At 53.3% G+C, this 19,848-nt stretch overlaps 1 protein-coding gene and 1 long non-coding RNA gene across 10 annotated transcripts in view; both read right to left on the bottom strand.

Moving 5' to 3' along the window:
• Nucleotides 1–4,361: 4,361 nt before the first annotated feature.
• LOC116938504 (homeobox protein Hox-D3) overlaps nucleotides 4,362–19,848 on the bottom strand; it is a 185,044-nt gene continuing 169,557 nt past the window's right edge. For 7 of the 9 annotated variants that reach the window (XM_076059869.1, XM_076059878.1, XM_076059856.1 and 4 more), the window contains 2 exons: nucleotides 11,482–12,541; nucleotides 4,362–10,260 (listed from right to left, as the gene is read on the bottom strand). In XM_076059869.1, the coding sequence (XP_075915984.1) occupies nucleotides 9,428–10,260; nucleotides 11,482–12,133 (1,485 nt within the window). In that variant the 5' untranslated portion in view covers nucleotides 12,134–12,541 and the 3' untranslated portion in view covers nucleotides 4,362–9,427. Of the gene's footprint in view, nucleotides 10,261–11,481; nucleotides 12,542–16,671; nucleotides 16,889–16,920; nucleotides 17,016–19,848 lie in introns of those variants that run through there. The other 2 variants (XM_032945650.2, XM_032945649.2) reach the window with 2 other exon arrangements.
• On the bottom strand, nucleotides 10,763–11,471 carry LOC142910257 (uncharacterized). Its single transcript, XR_012932809.1, has 2 exons — nucleotides 11,154–11,471; nucleotides 10,763–11,101 (listed from the first exon to the last, which is right to left on the bottom strand). It is a non-coding gene; the product is annotated as an uncharacterized LOC142910257 (long non-coding RNA).

Raw genomic sequence — 19,848 nt, 5'->3', positions numbered from 1 at the left:
ATTGCTACTATCGCGGAAATTATTATTCTTTAAAACGCGATTAATAGAAATATGCGCGGGTCAATGTTGCGAAATAATAAAAAAAACACGCGGTTATTGTTATGAACGCGCGGCTTACAGTGGGGACCCGACCGGCAGATTTTAAATGTAAAATAGTGGGGGGCGACGCTCCATAATTGAGATTAATTCGCGCTTTACAATGCTCATAATAGGCGCGTGAAGCCGACATTAAGAGGACACGCATCCGATGGCATTTATATGGCACATGCAGTCTGCGGTGTCCGTCACGAGACCAATCCACCGTGCGTACAACAACAACAGCAGCAGCGCGCTCATGAGCGGAGAGAGAGGATTGGGGGGGGGCGTTTGCAATGGTCACGATTTATAGCCCGGCATTAGTTTTATGTGTACAATAAATATATACTGTACTGTGTTGGTACGCGACCATGCATTGCATGCGCGTGGTCTCGCACGTGTGTGTGTGACACGCGGTCGCACACACACATTTTTATTTGAATACACGGACTGTAAAAAAATAATAATGACAAACTAAAAAAAAATGTGTGAGCGCACGCGCGTACGTGCGCGTGCCCCGCGTGTGTTATAAGTGTCAGTCCCATTACGTTTAACGACGTCGCAGTTTGCACGTTTCGCACGCGACGTCGAAACGGAATCGTTGGCGTTAACCGGAGCGACACAATGGGGGTCGAACGCGCTCAAATATGGCGCCCCGCTCGCTCTCGTGTCTCTCTCTCTCTCTGGACGACGGCGGCGGATCTCCGTTGTTGCTCTCTGCTGCCGGCTGTTGCCGTCCGAAGCAGGCCGAGTCGCTGGGGGTTTTTTCCCCCTTCTCCTGCTTCTTCTTTCTCCTATCGCGAAATTCGGTTTTTTTGTCGATTTTTTTTTTACAAGTTTGATTTCTTTCACCGCCTGGGAGGTTTGCGCTCGTCAGAACCGGGCGCGCGATATTTTAAGCGAATATAATGCGCACGGCGAGGTTATAACAGGTACAGGGCGGCTCCGGCTATAATATTAATATGATTTATCGTGCGTGTAAACAGAAGGATCGTTTGTTGGCCGCTGTTGCCCCCACCCTTGTCGCGTGTTGTTGCACGTTCATGATGTTGCTCGTTATGAAGCGGTGTGGGTGGTGGTGGTGGCGGCGGGGTGAACGGATAATTTTACGGGCGCCAGGGAGGCAACTTGCTTAAGCGTCTCGTTCGTCCGCGAGGGTCCGGCTCGAAGACCTCGGCCGAGATTAAATTCATCGCGAGTTTACATTGAACGGAGTTGTCGCAAATGCTAAAGCCGCTCTCGAATATTGTGCCAAAATTTGCTTACCGCGCGTTTTCGTAATTGTTCCGGAGAATTGCGCGATGGATTTATATTCTTAGATTATTGTTAATCGTCAGCAGCAGCAGCACGCCGTTATTGCAGTAGAAGAAACAAATAAATGTGTATATGTTACTGCCTGTCTCTGCCGTTCACAGTACAAATCCGATCCGTGCAGAAATCTCGCTCACAGCCCCGAGATGTCTCTCCCAGCGAGGGGTGTGCACATTGACACGCATCGCACACACACACATCGCACACTCGCACACATTGCACACTTCACACTCACTCACACGCATCTCACACTCACACACATTGCACACACATCGCACACACACACATTGCACACTTCACACTTACTCACACGCATCTCACACTCACACATCGCACACTCGCACACATTGCACACTTCACACTCACTCACACGCATCTCACACACATTGCACACACATCGCACACTCGCACACATTGCACACTCACACACACGCATTGTACACACACACACGCATCGTACACACATACACACACCAATTATACAAGTACAGCTGCGTGTGCTTGGCACACACACAAAGCTACAGACACGCATACACACAATAAGTATACGAATACAGAGGGGCCGTGCTTATATCACACAAACATTCACACACGACCTCACACACAAACCTACGCACACAAATTCACACCAATTATGCAGCGATGTGAGGTCATATCGCGCGCACACACACGCACCAGATACACAAATACAAAGGGTATGCACATATTACACACATATTATATACATCACACACACTCACCGATTATACAAATACAAAGGGGGTGTGTTCACACGCATGTATCACACACGTATCACACAGTGATATATCACACACACAAACCATACACCCACTCGCGCGAATATATACACACGGTCCTACACAAATAGCCTGCAGTTATCCACAATAACATGGGCTGGTGGTGTGTTCATATGACACACACACACGTATACAGTACTTATTACAACACACACGAACAAATATAAGAAAAAACAATGGACGCGCGCCGATATGCAAATTAAATGTTAGTGTGTGCGCTTATATCACACGCACGTATACACACCTATAATCAGGCCCATTTACACACCCAGAAAACATGCGAACCAAATATACGCAGAGACAAATGTACGCACGCTACTATACTTACAGACATACATGCAGGGCAATTATTCACACCGATTTATAAACACAATGGGGGGGGGGGGTTGGGGAATTAAACAATATACTGTACGCATAACACACGTAATGTACACGCACGCGCGCACACGAATATACACACAGTGTCATGTGCGCGTGGACTGGTGTTACGCGCATCTGTCAAAATATACAAGGATTTATTATTCCGTATAATGGCCGTGCTGCCTCGAAAGTCGCACACACACACGAATGTGCACACACACACACGAAATATCGGTATACACAGGTGTACACACGAACGTGCAATATTACACGCGCACACACGTACACGCATACAAATGAGCAAATATATTGACGCGAATACGCACGTGCAATAGGATGTGATTATAATGTGAAGCGCACGCGTACACGCGCACATATGCATACGTATAGTGGAGTGTACTTATAATACGCAAACAAAGATAAAGACAAAGCTCTCCCGTGTAGCCTTTAACACCGTCTTGGCGGTGAGTGATGTTATGACACACGCATACATATATATGATGTACACAGGAATACAGTGCACAAAGATAGGACAGTGCGTGTGTTAACGCAACACGCACCTATGTGTACACAAAGTGAATGTACTAATCGAGTGCGGGGGTTGCAACACACGTGTACATACGCTGTGTACTCACACGAATTTACACGTAATGTGCACTTAATTACAAATAGGCACGCAACTATACAGGCACACACTAACATTACGAAAACGAACACACGATATAACCAAAAAGAACCTCTATTATGGATGATATTGGTCGCGAAAGCGTACGTATTGAACGAACACAGTGGCCACGTATAAATGTACGCATTTTTTTGTATTAGTACAACTCACAAATACGAATAAACGAAATTATCCTAATGTTGGTGTACATGCGAATACACGCACGGATACGGTACACAAATATACCAAGATACGAACACATATATTACACGCAAGCACACACAGATGTGGGCAAACACGTTAACGCCAGTGCACAGCGCATAGAATGCACACGAACGCACAATTGTACATGCTAATGCGCACTAAACGCACGTGAACACACGCAGCTACATTCATATACGAACGGGTAGAACGCACACACGCGCAGCCACAGGCACAGCTACGCATAGAGTTACACGCGCACACGTTATACAGCTAATAAACAAAAATCAAAGCACAGATAACCCGACGGACAACGCACTCGGGCGCACGCCATATACACAAGGACAAAGAACCCCCCCGGTATAGCCTTAACAGACGTTTTGGGGAGTTAGCGATGTTAGCGAGCACCTATTATTCCATGCACTACACATGCCAGCACAGAAATACGAACACACACGCGAACGCACGCATTCCAATACAAAAGCATATTTCGCACACATTGACACGTACATACATTCATAGAGGCAAAAACACCCTGGCATTCACATCCACGCTCTGTTCTTTACGTCAGGAGATTACACACGGGAATGCACACCCACGCACACACCCTATTGTGCACGTTACGTCTCACCAACACACACACACGACACGCGCGCACACACACACTGGCACGCACGCACACGACGTGTGTGCCCTACACGTCGACAAATCAACGCGTGCGCACACACACAGCGAAACGTGTGCACACCCACACCCTCCAGTACAGCATTCATCAAAATGCACACCCGCATCCCGTTGTACACGCGCGTGCGCGTGTGTGCGCGCACTACACGTGACACTAACGCTGGTGCGCACAATAACCACACGCGAACTCGGTGTGTTGCGTGCACATCCAACGAATGCTGCACACACAGACAAGACACGCAAGCGTACACACTGCCATGTGCTCTCTCTTTCTCTGTATATATATTCTTATAATTCAGCAATGCACATAAAAAATGCACACACACACTCAAACATAAGCGCACTCACTCGCGGTGTGTGTGTGCACATCACACAACTGCACACACACACACACCCACACTCACGTTTGTGTGCACATAAACACCCACCATCCATCACTCTCCCATCACACGGCGGGCGCTCTACCAGGGCTGCATGTAGTAGGCACGACGAGAGCTCTCCGGCCATTTTATCGCTGAGAGCCAAAGCTGAACGCTGCCGTTATTTACCAGCGGGCGCGTCATCGCGGCGACGGTGCGATGGCCGGGGCCCAGGACGGTCGCAACTCGCCCGCGCGCGATGCCCCCCAAAGGCTCGGTGAGCCCAAGCTTTAAGGTGGTGGCGGGCTTGAATCGCTTTTCATTCATAATGGACTCTTAAAATGTGAAATCAATGAATTAATGATTACTGGTCCAACGCGAAATATCCTGTGCGCGTTCGAATGCGTTAACGCGGCGGTGTGCGGGCACGCAGACAAATACTGCGTTGTTTCATGCGTGCGTGCGTGCACGTAGCTCACACACTGTGCACGCGTTGTGTATATGCGTCTTGCGTGCAGCTGCCTGCCTGTACCCTGTGATGTTAAATGCGCGCCGTGCATTCACATTCTCCCGCTGCCCGCGGTTGCTCATTAACACGGCGAGCGCGTGGGGACGGGAGGGGGTTACTATTGTTGTTCCGTTATGCTGTCCCGGCCACGGGGACGTCGAGTTTGTGTGGAGTCAGCTCGCTTCTCATCGCCGCTTTTCGGTACCATCGGCTCGGCACGGTGCAATTACGAGAAACCCCGCTCTCTCGCTCCTTCTCCCAATAAATCGATGTTTAAAACGCAGAAGCGCCTCGGTTGAGTGTCTGTGTGTGCGTGTGTCCACGTGCGTGCTCTTTCTTGGTCCCGGGGCCTCCCCTAGGACGAGCCCAGCATCAAATGGTGCAATGTGTAAAACATCGCCGCTCGGGAGACAAAGGCGGCCCCGGGCGTGGTGCCGCTGGCCACCCCGCCGCCTCGTGCGCCGTGCCACGGCCTTCATGGGTGCTACTCGCCAACAGCGCTTGCCCCAACAGTCTGTTGAGGCTATAGGGAGAGGGAATCTTTGTCTCTCTTGGTGACGTGTGCGTCTGCGTGGCGCTTTCAAAATCGCGACTCGGGAGCTGGCGTGGGGTAGGTAGGGGGGGTAAGGGGGTAGGTGGAGGGAGGGGGGTGAACAAAAAAAAGCCCCGAGGCCCGACCCAGCAGCCCGGGCCCGACCCGACCCAGCAGCCCGGACCCGACCCGGGCTCGGCCCTCCGATCAATCACTCGAAGGGGGCGACGTGGCCCCGATTACTGCTGCTGCTGCAGAAGAAGAAGAAGCAGCAACAGCAGCAGCTGCGTGAAGCCCGAGGCCCACGGACGCAACAACGACTTCAGGCGAGCGGCATAGAACAACAGTTTTATTTAAGGGAAACTATTTTGATCAAAAGTGGGGGGGGGGGGGGGGAGAGGGGGGGAATTCATAGAAAAAGGTTCCGTTTCTTAACTTGTTTGGTCCGAGTCCCCTCCCTAAATGAGACCGGACGTTCACCTAAAACCACAAAGCTACCTAATTCATCTTGGTAAAACACCGGGTCTATATACATTAAATAGACGGATAAGAACACTATACCCTCACATAATCAAAGCAACGTGATCTCGACGTTACAAAAGCAACCCCCCCCTTCCCCAACGAAAAAAAAACAAACTGCAACTCGGCAGCCAATGTCCAAAATGAAATACTGAAAGGCATCGCTCAGAGACGTGACACACGCTCGCCTCGCGATGGGAGCTACCGGCTTCTTCTGAACCATCCGTACCACAGCCAGGGCCTGAACTCTCTCTCCAACATCAACCACCACCACCAACCACCACCACCTCCACCACCACGCGAGCAGCGGACAAGTTCACGTTGTCGATAATAATTGATTGCGTACGATCAACCACGATGTAAAGAAAGTGCAATGCATCGCTGGTTTTAGCTTCTAGACATTCCTACATGATATTTAAATAAATAATCACTTCAATTGTCTTTGCGCATTACGGGACCCCCATTCCCTGGACTCGTGTGGATGGAAGTTGGTCGCGACTCGAGGCTTACGGGGGTCTCACCGCCTCCTCCCTCCGTCTCTCTCTAGGAGCACACGTGCGGGTTGTGTACACACACACACACACACGTGTGCATGTTGCACCGTGTTCTCCGTGTGTACAGATGTGTGTGTGTCTGCGTGTGCACAAATTATCTGCGTATACAAATGTGTTTCTGCGGAACTCTATGTGTACACGCGCGTCTTGTGTACCAGATATATTACGTGTGCACAGATTGTCTGCGTACCCTGTCTCTTTGTACCCTGTATCTTTGTAAAATATCTATGTACACGCGCGTGTGCTTATGCGTGGTGTCTGTGTACCATTTGTGTGTATTCCACGTGTCCGTGTACTCGGGGTGTGTCTGCGTACGGCGTCTCTGTGTCCCGTATCTGTTGAACCACGAGTACGCTCGCACAACTGTGTTGTACCCTGTGTCCGTGTGCCGTGTGTCTGCGTGGCATGTCTCTGTGTGTAAAGGCGAATGTCCCCGTACGAAGTAAAACATCCTTCGCGTGCGTACCGTGGTTGTGTATACGAGTGCATTATCTGTGCACCACGTCTATGTTCCCCGTGTTGTTATTTTGTACAGGTGGTTGTGTACCATATCTGCGTTTACATGCGAGCTGCGTGTGTTTAATTCCCGTGCGTGCCTCCACCGTACGGATATGTGTACACGTCTAAGTGTACACCCGATGTCTGAATATAGTATACCATTTGTCATGTATGTCGTGTTAACCCCCTTTGTGTACGAGTGTCTGTGCTCCACGCCTGTGTGCACCCGGCGTCTGTGTACAAGTGTATGTTTGTTATATATGTGTACACGCGGTGAATGTGTATACGTACGTACGCGTGTGTGTGTGTGTGTGTGAGTGGGGAGCGGTGGTACAACGGTTAGCGCGCTGCACTACGAACCCTTGGCCACCCGAGTTCGAGTCCCTGGTCTCGGCCTAAACCAGCGACGACGATTATCTGAACTAGTCGTGGGCCTCCCCTAGGTCGACTCCACCTCAAATTAGTGCGATGTGTAAACATCATCATCGGGGAGACAAAGGCGTCCGGGAGAGATTTTCTTGCCACACCATACCCTTCGTGTGCCGTTCCAGCCTTCACTGGTGCTCGCGAACAGCACTTGCCCCATAAGTATGCTAAGGCTATGCCGAGGGGGGAGATATTTGTGTTTTTTTGTGTGTACACGTGTGTACGTACTATGTACCCCGTGTTAAGGCTATACCGAGGGGGGAGATATTTGTGTTTTTTTGTGTGTACACGTGGGTACGTACTATGTACCCCGTGTATACGCTATACGTGCCTGCCTGTACACCGTGTGTCTGTGGACGTAACTCCAACGAATGCGCGAGTACCACGTCTGTGTACCACGCGTATCTGTGCACTGTGCGCTAGTCTCGCGCAAAGTCTGCGTGTATATGATGTTGTACTTTGTGGCCATGTATTGCCCAGATACCTGTGATGTGCAGTGTCTGTGTGTGCACAGTCTATGTTTCTGAAGCACGTGTACCTAAACCCAGTGTCTATGTTACTGCTTCTCCTACTGTGTGGCAGTGTACTCATCAGTGTACAGATTCACGTGTCTGTGTGCCCGTGCACTGTCAGCCTGTGTACCTTGTAGTCTATGGCCTGTGTACATGTCTGCGCGTCTGTGTACCCAAGTACTAGATATTATGTAGGTCTGGGCGTCTGTGTACTTTGTTAGTTTAACACGTAGGATTTCGCGACCAATATCCATAATATAGGGGGCTTTTTTTGGAGTTAGATCGCGTAAATATAAATGTGTCGCCATCTAACCCCCAACAAAAAAAACCTATATTATGGATGTGTACACGTGTGTACTTGATGCGCATGTGTTCTGCATTCCTGTGTACTTTGTGCGCCTGTGCCATAGAGCAGTGTACTGCGTGATCATCTATTTCCCTGTGTACTCGCCTGTGCCTATGTACTTCTCTGGGTGACTTTTCAAATGCTTCTGGTTACTTTGATGTGCACCTGTGTGCCCACGTGTGCTCTGTGGTTTTGTACTTGTATGTGCACTTCTCTCATTTGTGTACGTATCTATGCACGGCGCCCCCCGTGTACTTTACATGCGTCCCTGTGCCCCTGCCTGCGTGTCTACGTACTGTTCGTCTGTGTACTGTGTACGCAGACTTTGTGTGTACTTGTCGGCGGTATCATGTACTGTGTTTGCGTATTTCATCGCACGTGTACTCTGTGCGTCTGCGCACTTTGTCTGTGCAACTCTGCACTTGATCTGCGTGTCTGTGCGGCTGTAGTACCGTGCGCGTGTTTGTGCGTTGTGTCTGTGTGCCCTGTATACTTGTGTCTGTGTGCCTGTGTCTATGTGCCAGTGTGTCCTTGTTGTGTGCACCGTGCCAGCGCCTCCTTGTGCGCCTGTAGGCGAACCCCCGTGGTGGGTGGGTGGGGAGTGTGCGACTGTTTCCAATGTGCACACAAAGACAAAGGTCCCCCGTATAGCCTTGATAGACTGTTGGGGCAAGTGCTGTTTAGCGAGCACCTATGAAGGCCCGGCACGGCACACGAAGGGGGGGGGGCAACTCCACAACCCGGCCGCCTTTGTCTCCCTAGTGGCGATGGTTATGCACCGCACCGGGTACTCGTTTGAAGCTGAGTTGACCTAGGGGAGTCCCAGCATCGGTTCAAATATAATCATCACTGGTTTTGGTGGCCGTGAGCGCGGCTCGTAGCGCGGGGCGCTGACCACTACGCAGCCGCTCCCCTTACACAACATCTCTCACACACACTCACACACTGACAACACAAGTCACGGAGGGGCGGGGGGCAACCCGAGGTAAAGCAGCTCTCAAAACAGACGGACAGACGGGCGGGCGGGCGGGCCTGCTCTCTCCTCCTCCTCCTCCCTCTCCTCTCGCTCGCTCTCTGTTCGCTACAGATGAGTGAGTCTGGGGACTTCCTGAGTCGGGTGGTGATGAGACGACAGGTCCGTGTACGTGCTGTGGGAATCACATGGTCTTACAAGATGGCCGCCGGCCATCTGGGACGGGCTAGGGAGGCCCATGCTGGCGGATGATGGATGCGGGAGGTGGGGCACATTGAACACGGGGCCCCCCATGCTGTCCACGTATCCTCCTCCTCCTACTACTCCTGCGCCACCGCCCCCTCCTCCTCCGTACACTGCGCCCTCCTGCAGGCCCGGGTCGCCGTAGCTGCCGTTGTTGCCCTGATAATGGTCGTGGAAGTCCTGGTGGGGCATTGGTGTGCCCGCGTAGCGCTTGTGGTTGCCCTGGAAGGTGTTCATGGGCGGCCCGTTGTTCAGGGGCCCGCAGTATTGGTCGGCGATGTTGTAGGCACCCTGCTGCTGCTGCTGTTGTTGTTGCTGTTGCCCGGGGAAGGAGGTCGGGGAACCCGTGTCGTAGACCGATGAGCCAACGCCCATGCCGTGCACGGGGTTGGGGAAGCCGCCAAGGCCGGACACGTGCAGCGGGGGGCTCTCCGTGGGCGACTGACTCCCGGGAGAGCTGCCGACGCCTTTTGACTTGTGGTCCTTTTTGTATTTCATCCGCCTGTTTTGAAACCATATCTTGATCTGCCTCTCGGTGAGGTTAAGTAGGTTGGCCATTTCAACTCGTCGAGGGCGGCAGAGGTAACGGTTAAAGTGGAATTCCTTTTCAAGTTCAACTAGCTGGGCGCTTGTGTAGGCGGTGCGGGCGCGCTTCGAAGCTGACAGGCCAAAGGGGCTTTTGTCCTCCGATTCATCACCTATACACGGCACAGAACAAAGCACGTGATGTCACCGGCCGTACGCGTGCGTTCATTGTGACGACGATTATCCCCCCCCCCCCCACGTTCATTGTGACGACGATTACCACCCCCGCCCCCCTCGCTAACCACCCCCCCGCGCTCCCGCCCCCCCCCCCAGTTTTATACGAGTGATTACATAATGTGTGTTTAAACACTTAATCGTTAAATCGCTGAAAACATCTTCAAATTAAAAAAAAAATGTCGCAGCAGGACCAATATCCTGCAGTAAAGAAAAGCACTCCCGCCGACTCATTTGCTTGGTGACTCTGCTGGTTAATAAACTACACGTAATGTAAACGAATTGTCATCATTTCAGCATGAAGGGCCCAATCAGCTGTTCGGCTCTATTTCACGGGCGTCTTGTAACGACGGTACAAGATGGGGAGAGATAGAGAGAGAGATATAAAAAAAAAACTCGTCCCCCAAAGTTACGAACGAATGGGACTGTGATTTTGTTTAAAAAAAAACCCCAACAGTTGAAAAGAGAGCGAAACGGCGAGATGCGTGCACGGACGATTTAGGCGACCATAACAACAATAGGCAGTGACACGTGTCATTGACGCGCAAGTACCTGTCACGGGAGCCCTACGAGTACCTGTCACGGGAGCGTCTCAGGGTACCTGTCACGGGTGAGCCCTGCGAGTACCTGTCACGGGAGAGCCCTGCGAGTACCTGTCACAGGAGCGTCTCAGGGTACCTGTCACGGGAGAGCCCTGCGAGTACCTGTCACAGGAGCGTCTCAGGGTACCTGTCACGGGAGAGCCCTGCGAGTACCTGTCACAGGAGCGTCTCAGGGTACCTGTGACGGGAGAGCCCTGCGAGTACCTGTCACGGGAGAGCCCTGCGAGTACCTGTCACAGGAGCGTCTCAGGGTACCTGTCACGGGAGAGCCCTGCGAGTACCTGTCACAGGAGCGTCTCAGGGTACCTGTCACAGGAGCGTCTCAGGGTACCTGTCACGGGTGAGCCCTGCGAGTACCTGTCACAGGAGCGTCTCAGGGTACCTGTCACAGGAGCGTCTCAGGGTACCTGTCACGGGAGAGCCCTGCGAGTACCTGTCACAGGAGCGTCTCAGGGTACCTGTCACAGGAGCGTCTCAGGGTACCTGTCACAGGAGCGTCTCAGGGTACCTGTCACAGGAGCGTCTCAGGGTACCTGTCACAGGAGCGTCTCAGGGTACCTGTCACGGGTGAGCTGTTGCTGTTGTTCGTGGCCCCGGTGCTGGCGCTGCTCGCTCCGCCGCCCCCGCTGCCCCCGCCAGCGCCGCCGCCGGCGCCCTTCTGCTTGGAGTTCTGGCGGCTCTCCTTCATCCACGGGAAGATGTGCTTGCCCACGGCCGCTTTCGAGGCTTGCGGGGAGCCGCCCGGAGCCTTGCCGGAGCCGGACGTGGCCAGCGTGGCGCCGCCGCCGCCGCCGCCGCCGCTGCTGCTCGAGGGGGGCGACAGCGACGGCGTGTGGGACGGTGCTCGAGGCTGGGGGGGCTGCTGGGGGGGCTGCTGGCGGGGATCGGCGAGGGCCGGCCCCTGCTGCACGGACGTGCGGCCCACGGCCTGCATGCAGCTCCCATTGGGCTCGCCCGGCTTGAGCACCGAGCCCCCGCTAGCCGGGGTCTGCAGCGAGCACGCGAAGCGGTGGTAGTCATTCTCAACAGATGGCGGTGGGTAAGCAGCCTGCTGCTGCTGCTGATGATGTTGCTGCTGCTGCGGTTGCTGCTGCTGATGATGTTGCTGCTGCTGCTGCTGAGCGGCGCCAAAGGCGAAAGTGCCTCCCCCCTGGTAGGAGCACCCGCCGAACACACCGGAATTGTTATTGTAGTAGGTCGCTTTTTGCATCTCGGTGTTGCGGGGAATTTATTTCTTTTCGTGACAAGGTCTTGACACCCTTATCAAATAACATTGGCGGCGCCAGTCACGTGCCGCGCCCTCCTCCAATGACGGGCAGCAAGCGCGGTGGCGCCCCCCCCCCCCCCCCAAAACAAAAAAAACACTTCAAGGTTGGCGAGCGAGTGGAGCTGCTGCTGCTGCTGCGGCTGCTGCTGCTGGCCGAGGCATCGGCTCACGACCACGGCGGCAGCAGCAGAGGGCGGCGGGGTTGGTGGTGGTGGTGGTGTGGAATCTCAGCGCCCCGAGCCCGGCGGCGGCGGCGGCGGCGGTGGCGAGGTCGAGAGGGCGACCACGGCCGAATCGTCCCCGGGCGGCTCCTCGTACAGCGAGCGCGAGTGCTGCGCCGAGCGCTGCTGCCTGGGGGGGGGGGGGGGGAAGCGATCGGCCGTGGATGAACGGGGCGAAAATTTTTTTTGGGGAGGGGGTGGTGGTGGTGGCGAGTTAGGGGTGAGAGAGAGTGGTTTCTTTTTCCCGAGGAGTCTTTAACACAAAACGACAATAAGAAAAACCTGTCGAAAACGAGGTTGGTAAAGGGGGGGGGGGGGGGGTCTGAGACGTTGAGTCAAATCGAAGCGAGCAGACGTTATTATTTGAGTAACGCGTATTGAATTTTTATTAAGAACACCTCGTGACGCCATTCTCGGAAGGCGCCTCTTTTCCTCTCTTCCCGACCGTTCGCGACGTCGCGAGTCGCCGCGCTGCTTACGCGGCATGGGGCGGCGACTCGACACGTCTACGAAATCTCGCACGACAAAAAAAATTAAATGTGACCTTATCTTAAGCCTCCACTCGCATGGCTTATCGTTGGACGCGGTAGGCACGTTCGTTGAAATGATTGTTATTGTTGCTGTTATGATAAAACCTTTGAATCGTGAATTAAATTTTCAATAAACGAAAATGTTACATTTGTCACGCGGCTCAAGCAATGTTTGTGTTATTATTATTCGGGTTTCCATGAACGCCTGTGACATTAACCGAGTGACGATGTGAGTGTTGAATGTGCTCACGTGCTGCTGATCGCGAGCAGAGTAAAGGTGGGAGGGTGGGGGGGTGTTCTGGTCTGGTCGTGGGAGTTCATAATCCGCGGGGAGTGTTCCCATCGACGATTCCCACAAATAAAATCTTCCTCGTCATCAATGTTCGTCTCCAACGCGGCATCACGCACGCACAGCGCTCTCACCTCTTGTCACTAACGCGCACCAACACGCACTAACAACACGCGCGGGCTCGCGTCTCGGGCAATATTTACCAAGTGTACATTGTGCGTGTGTTTGTAATCTGTCCGGAACATTTTCTCCAGATAATGGGAATTAAACATATATATAAAACGCAACGCACACGAATGCAACGCGGACGTTAACATTATCTCACTGCCTGAATGTTAACGAATAATTCACTCGGACGGCCTTCAAAAAACTAAACGACAACATGAAAACCAACGTACTTCGACTTCGCTAAAAAAATACAAAGACAATATATATTTTATTGGGGATAACGTTTGTAAATTAACTAAATACGCAGATAAATAAGTAACGAGTGCAATCGTGTAAATTGTAAAGATTTCGTTCCCGGTCTCTTCCTGTCACCCATGCAAAGATCCCCCGTGTAGCCCTAACAGACTGTTGGGGCAAGTGCTGTTAGCGAGCACCAATGAAGGCCGGCACGGCACACGAGGGGGTGGGTGGCCAGCACTACGCCCGGCCGCATTTGTCTCCCCAGTTGCGATGTTTTTACACGTCGCACCAGGTACTCATTTGAGGCTGAGCCGACCTAGGGGAGGCCCAGGACCGGTTCAGATAATCGTCACTGGTGTAGGCCACGATCGGGAATCGAACTCGGCTCGCCGGGTTCGTAGCGCAGCGCGCTAACCGCTACACTACCGCAAAGAAACACGCGCACACACACACACACGTACTGTACACAGCAAACAGCCACGTACACAGGCAAACGGCCACGCGCACACTCGCACACACACACACACACAGAGCGAGCCTTGGCCCCGTGGGTTTCTGTGAGGACCCAGCGACCGGCTCGGCTCAGACACAAAGGCGCGAGGCTGCCGCCCGACGTGAGACATTAACTCTTTGTGGGTGCCGGGAGGCCCCCAAAAACACAGGGGTACCCAGCAGCAGCAAGCAAGCACCCCAGCAGCAGCAGGAGCAGCAACAGAAATGCCCTCTTCTTATTTCCTTGGCGAGAGGCCCCGATTCACGCACCCCCCCCCCCCCCTCCACCGCCACGACCTTTTCGCCGATCGCGGCGAATTCTACCTGCTAAGCGGGGGTGATGGATGGGCGAGCTCTTACAAACCCAGAACCCCGTCCCCTCGGCCTATTGTGACCACGGCGTGAACCGCCTTCGCTGCAAGGGCCCCATTAAAAGGGGACTGCTGCCGCTGCTGCTTGCAGCCCCCCCCCCCAAATGATAACAAACATCGCGGCCGCCGTGCAATGGTCGTGGTGCGAGTCGCGTGAACGAGTCGCGTTTGCGTGCCGCGGTGGGTTTAAATGTGAGGGTTGTGCCACACATTGGTGCCCGTTGCAAAAAAATAAATTAAAGGCGTTTTTTTTCTCTCTCTCTCGAAATTAACTGTTTGCGAAAAATCCACAAGTGCATCATCAATCAGCCTAGAGGGGAGCCCCTGACGGCATTTTTTTTTAAGTTTTTTTTTTTTAAACCGGCTCCGCTCCACTTCGCGGCTTTTGTGTTGTTGCAGACAGTGCGCATTTCCTCGCTATGTTTGCGCACATCGGCGATAATGAGACGGACAACCCCCGGCTTCATATTTGCTTGGCGCGCAAACGATATATTAAACGATATATATATACACACACACGTATGTACATATATATGACCATTCCACGGAGCGGCGGGGAGTCGGTTCCATCGAGAGGCAAGAAGGTGATTCTGCCCGGATCCCACCGGCGCCGGAAGATCACTACGAACGCATCTCCGACAGAATGGTTGGCGGAGTTGCGCATATGGCTATGAAACCTGATCGGGGGGGGGGGGCGGATGGGGTGAAGAGAGAGGAGGAGGTGGGGGGCAGGCTCTCATGCATTATTACACGCGTGCGTTACAACACGCGCGTTACACACACGCGCGCGCCCACTGTAAACAAATGTGACACACTGAGGCCATTTTGTCATCACAGCCTTCGTATTTATATAAAGGCGGCTATAACAAATGTGTCGGACGCGTCGCGCGCGCGTGAGAAGGAGAAAGCACGGCGCATAGAGAGAGAGCGCTAGCTCCACCACCACCATAGCCTCACGCACAAAACAACAGCACACAACAAACGAGTGTTGTTGTTTCTGAAACACGCCGGGTGGCCGTTGTCCCTTTAAATAACACAAGACTGAAATTAATGATTGAAAGCGCCACTGCCTCTTCAAAGACAGACGAAATAACTAACTACTAATGGTGCGAGGGGGTTCGGGGAGCGGTCCCCCCCCCCCAGCCTTGCACCCCGGACCCCCGATAGCGACTCCGGACACCCCCCACCACCCCCCGCGCTACTCCTGAACCCCAAATGCGGGACCTTGTGCGGGGATCTGAACGGCGCCCCTGTGAACTGCCTCGATATTAACAAATCAGACTTCCCCCTAAAGACGCGAGCTCGGGATATTGTGTGCAGTCAGTCGCCGCGGTTGTATACAGACAGACACATTTTATATTTATATTTAAATAAACACCGGCGCACGTAGCCAACGAGACGTAATACAAAAAAAACAGAGAGCCGCGTTACAAAACGAACGTATTTTGTCAACGTGTTTCTTCTGACCCCGCGAATAAACATTTGCGTTTTGAATCGTTCGCGTTTAATTTTGGCACCCCCCCCCCCCGTCGATGCCGCTGCGGCGCGTCCCGTGCAAGGCAGAATCAGAGCGGTGGCGAAGATGAATGGAGTCCGATGGTGCCCCCCCCTCCTCCTCTCTCCCCTCCCAGTCTCTAAGCGCCTACCCCGAAACCTCCTCCATTACAACCGCGGCCTCTCCACGAGATAAAAAAAAATGTATATATTTTTAATGGAGCAGAGCTGACACATATTAAATAGAAAAGTCACCGAAATAAAACAAATCTTTGACCCCCCCACGAGAGATAAATCTGCTCCGAGGGTCGCGTGGCGCAACAGTCGCGGGGGGGGGGGGGCGCAGCGCGCCCCCCCCCCCCCCGTCTCCGTTCTGGCGGCCATGTTATATTTCTTTAATTTTTTTTTTATGATTCGCTTTCGTTTTATGATGACTCGGGGAAACGAATCCCTAAATGTTTTGGGCCGAGCCCCGCTAAAGGCTCCCACCACACCTGCGCTGGTGACGAGACAACAAAAGGCGGACACGGCGGAGGCGCGAGCGAGCGCGCGCTCGCTCGCGGACGCCCGCGCGCACCGATTCCCCCTGAACTCTTTGTGAACCGCGCCTGCAGTCGAGCTCATAAATCATCGCGACGCGAACAACTCGGCCCTCGGCAAATGAGTCGATCCTTACCTTAGCCCCTGCCGCCAGATCGCATTTATATTTATATATTTCTCGCGTCCGCCTTCGCCGCGCTGCCGGGCCGGCTTCGATGGCGGAGACATGCAGAGATGCAGCCCGAGCGCGCGTTAAGCCGCTCACACACACACAGAGAGAGGCGCGCGCGCACACACACACGCAGACACGCGCACACGCACACGCAACGCACACACCGAGCCGTCACTTGGTCCGGTGCCGCGCAACCTGAGCCGAGCCGCTTACAGTCGATCCAATCCGATCCGTGCCGACCTCGCCATGGCGCTCTGGAGGCCCTAGGAGGGGCCCCGTGGCCCTACGGGTGGGCAGGGCCCTGTCCTCCCCCCCCCCGCTTCTTCCGCCCCCCCCCCCCGCCACCAGACACGGGTCGGGGGCTTGTCTGACTGCCCCCCCCCCCTCCCGCGCGCCCGCCCGCTGCTTCAAGCGAGTGTCAGGGCAACGCCACCCGCCCTCTCGCCCCGGCGCACGGAGAGAGAAGAAGCGGACCGGGCCTGGCGGGATGCGTTCGTGAATGCGGCCCGCGCGCAGCCTCTGCAAAAAGGCTGCGCGCGTCTGGGCGGGGAGCGCAGCCGCGCTCAGAGAGCGGCGTTCAACTGCGTGCGTGCGGAGAGGCGGAGAGGGCACAGAAATTCCTCACGGCTGCCTCTGCCCTCTGTGACTATATCGCACCCAGATCGGGTCTCTGGATAAACAGCTCCCATAGAGAAGAACTGGCAGACACGCGCGCGCACACACACGGAAAAAAAAAATCTCACCACCGCTGTCATCAACACCGCTTCCGAGCAGAAACCAAAATGTAGATTATATTTAGTGGCCGATGTTTAAGGCGATGACTTATTCAGCGGTAGAGACAAAGGGCAGGCAGGGCACTCTGACTTGTAGCTGGAGAAGGCAGTTTACAATGTGGTGCCTGAAACGACGCTGAGAGGAGGAGGCGGCTAGCTCAATGACTCGCTCACTCGCTCGCCCGGTGAGAGAGAAAGAGAGAAGTCAAAACTGATCCGGACGATTTTCTTGCCAAGAATAACAACGCTCATTATTATAAACAGATGCCCTGCACTCATACGCCAGCATTGAATCGCTTCCGTTCAGAGTCGTGTCTCCAATCGGGCGACGACGAAATTTCAAAGACGAAAAACAACCAGGGATAGCAGCGGCGTGGCGATGGCAAAGCCCTAAACATGTCACCACCCGAACCCCACGGGCGATGCTTCTAAGTTTCAAGCAAAGGGGCTCGTGGTGCGGGCAAGAAGGTGACTTTAATAAATATATCGACTGTCTTATGATTCAATAAACCACCTTCCTTGCCCCTCTCCTGATGAACGGGGCGCTATGATGATGTTGTTGATGCGCGCAATGGATGGAATTGTAAGTTAGCGCCGAAGCCGTGCCTGCTAATGAGAAGGCTGCCGCCCCAATCACTCTCCAGCGATTCCTTCTCGGCCTCCCATTCCGCCGAGATGATGGTGATGGACGCTATGATCGTGATAATGATTCGGGGCCGTTATTAAGTTTGATGGGGTGGAGCTCCGGGACTGTTACGGTTTTATGCGGTGGGTTCTCATCGGTAAATTATTAAATTCCTTCCCTCCACGCCGTTTTTAACCACCCCGCACCCATATTCGCGGTTGCTCACACCACCGTTACGATTCACCTTTGTTACTTAAGTTTTAGTTGTTGTTGTTGTTGCTGTTCTTTACATCTTACTTTAACCATTAGTAGACCGCGGAAGCAAAACTAAAAACGAACAAACCCGTTTTGATTTCGGCGCTTAGCCGGCGGTAAGACCCGCACACACGCACACTCACCACCGTGAGGTTACGGTTTTTAATGACCAAATTACCCACGTGATTTATCATCGTGTTACAATGTAGCGATCTAACCATTATGTATACACATGTTTTTTTCAAAGTAGTTTATTTATATATATGTCTCTTTTTTGGCGGCTCTTCAAAAATCCCAAGCCGCGAACTGCAACCCTCAAAGCCCCCTCGCCCCCTCCCGCCCCCGTGGCAATGCGGCACGAGAGCCGTGATTTACGCGCAGACCCGCAGCGCATTTTGGAGTCGGTACGTACTGTATGTTGAACTTTTTTCGCGCCGTACGTAGCCAACCGTGCTAATCGGAGGTGCAGGGGGGGTTAACAAACTAAACGCACACATGTTTATATTAAAAAAAAGCAGTTCTAAAGAAATGCGTACCCCCCCCCCCCCCTGCGTATGTACCTCGAAGTACCAGTGCAGACGCGCTGTCCATGATTGTGACCACTATTTTTTTTTCAAGTTACAGAACAAGACCAACAAACATTTTTTTCATATTAAGTGACATATTTACCATCATGAATAACACGATAAAAAACAATTTTCCATAACATTTTTCTTCACGACCGTCTCGATATTATTCAAAACTTCTGCGCGTGCCACGAACATTTGTCAACATGTGGGACCTTCAGGTGGCGGTCATCTCACGCGCAGCCCCCTTGCCCGCTGCTAATACCGCAGTTTAATGCGGCACTTACTGCCTTTCTATCTTTGCCAATTACTTATCGCCTAATTCTAATGTGTCAAAAATGTTTCGTTCAAGGCGAGGGAGGAACTGGGAGGGAAGGAGGGGGGGATAGTGTGGAGGAGGGGGGGGTTGCCGACGCTTTGTTACTCAGTGGCCACGGGATGGCTCGGAGCTCGCATACCACCACCAACCACCAGGCCTGTCGCGAGAGGGGCCGCCTAAGATTTATTACTCCGTGGCTGTTGGTAAATTAGAAGGCGTTCAGCAGAATGGGGGGAAGTTACCCATTAGGAGCTTTGCGCAGTCAGATCTGTAACGGCTTAAAAGGGGGGGGGGGGGGGGGGAGAGCGCGCGTTCTGTGTAGGAGGGCGGCTGGGCCAAAAGAAGCAACACGCACACACACACAGAAAAAAAAGGATTCCCATTACTTGGCAAGTTTTGATACAATAACATTTGCATTAAAATCTGCCGGCTAAGCCCCCCCCCGCCGCCGCTCCCCCCCCCCCAGCAAAGCCCCAGCCACACAGCCCCGCACCCACCCTTGATGACGCATCCTCCCCTGAAGTTTCTTTCTCTCTCCTCCTCCCGTTCTCTCTGCCGTCCTCAAACCTCCACCTTCCTGACAGGGCTGTGGCCTACATATAA

Source organism: Petromyzon marinus, chromosome 4 (genome assembly GCF_048934315.1).
Source record: "Petromyzon marinus isolate PM22_M1 ecotype Great Lakes invasive population chromosome 4, UKy_Petmar_22M1.pri1.0, whole genome shotgun sequence".
NCBI lineage: Eukaryota > Metazoa > Chordata > Hyperoartia > Petromyzontiformes > Petromyzontidae > Petromyzon > Petromyzon marinus.
The sequence above is the reverse complement of the archived record's forward strand: the minus strand, read 5'-3'. Positions and strand labels throughout refer to the sequence as shown.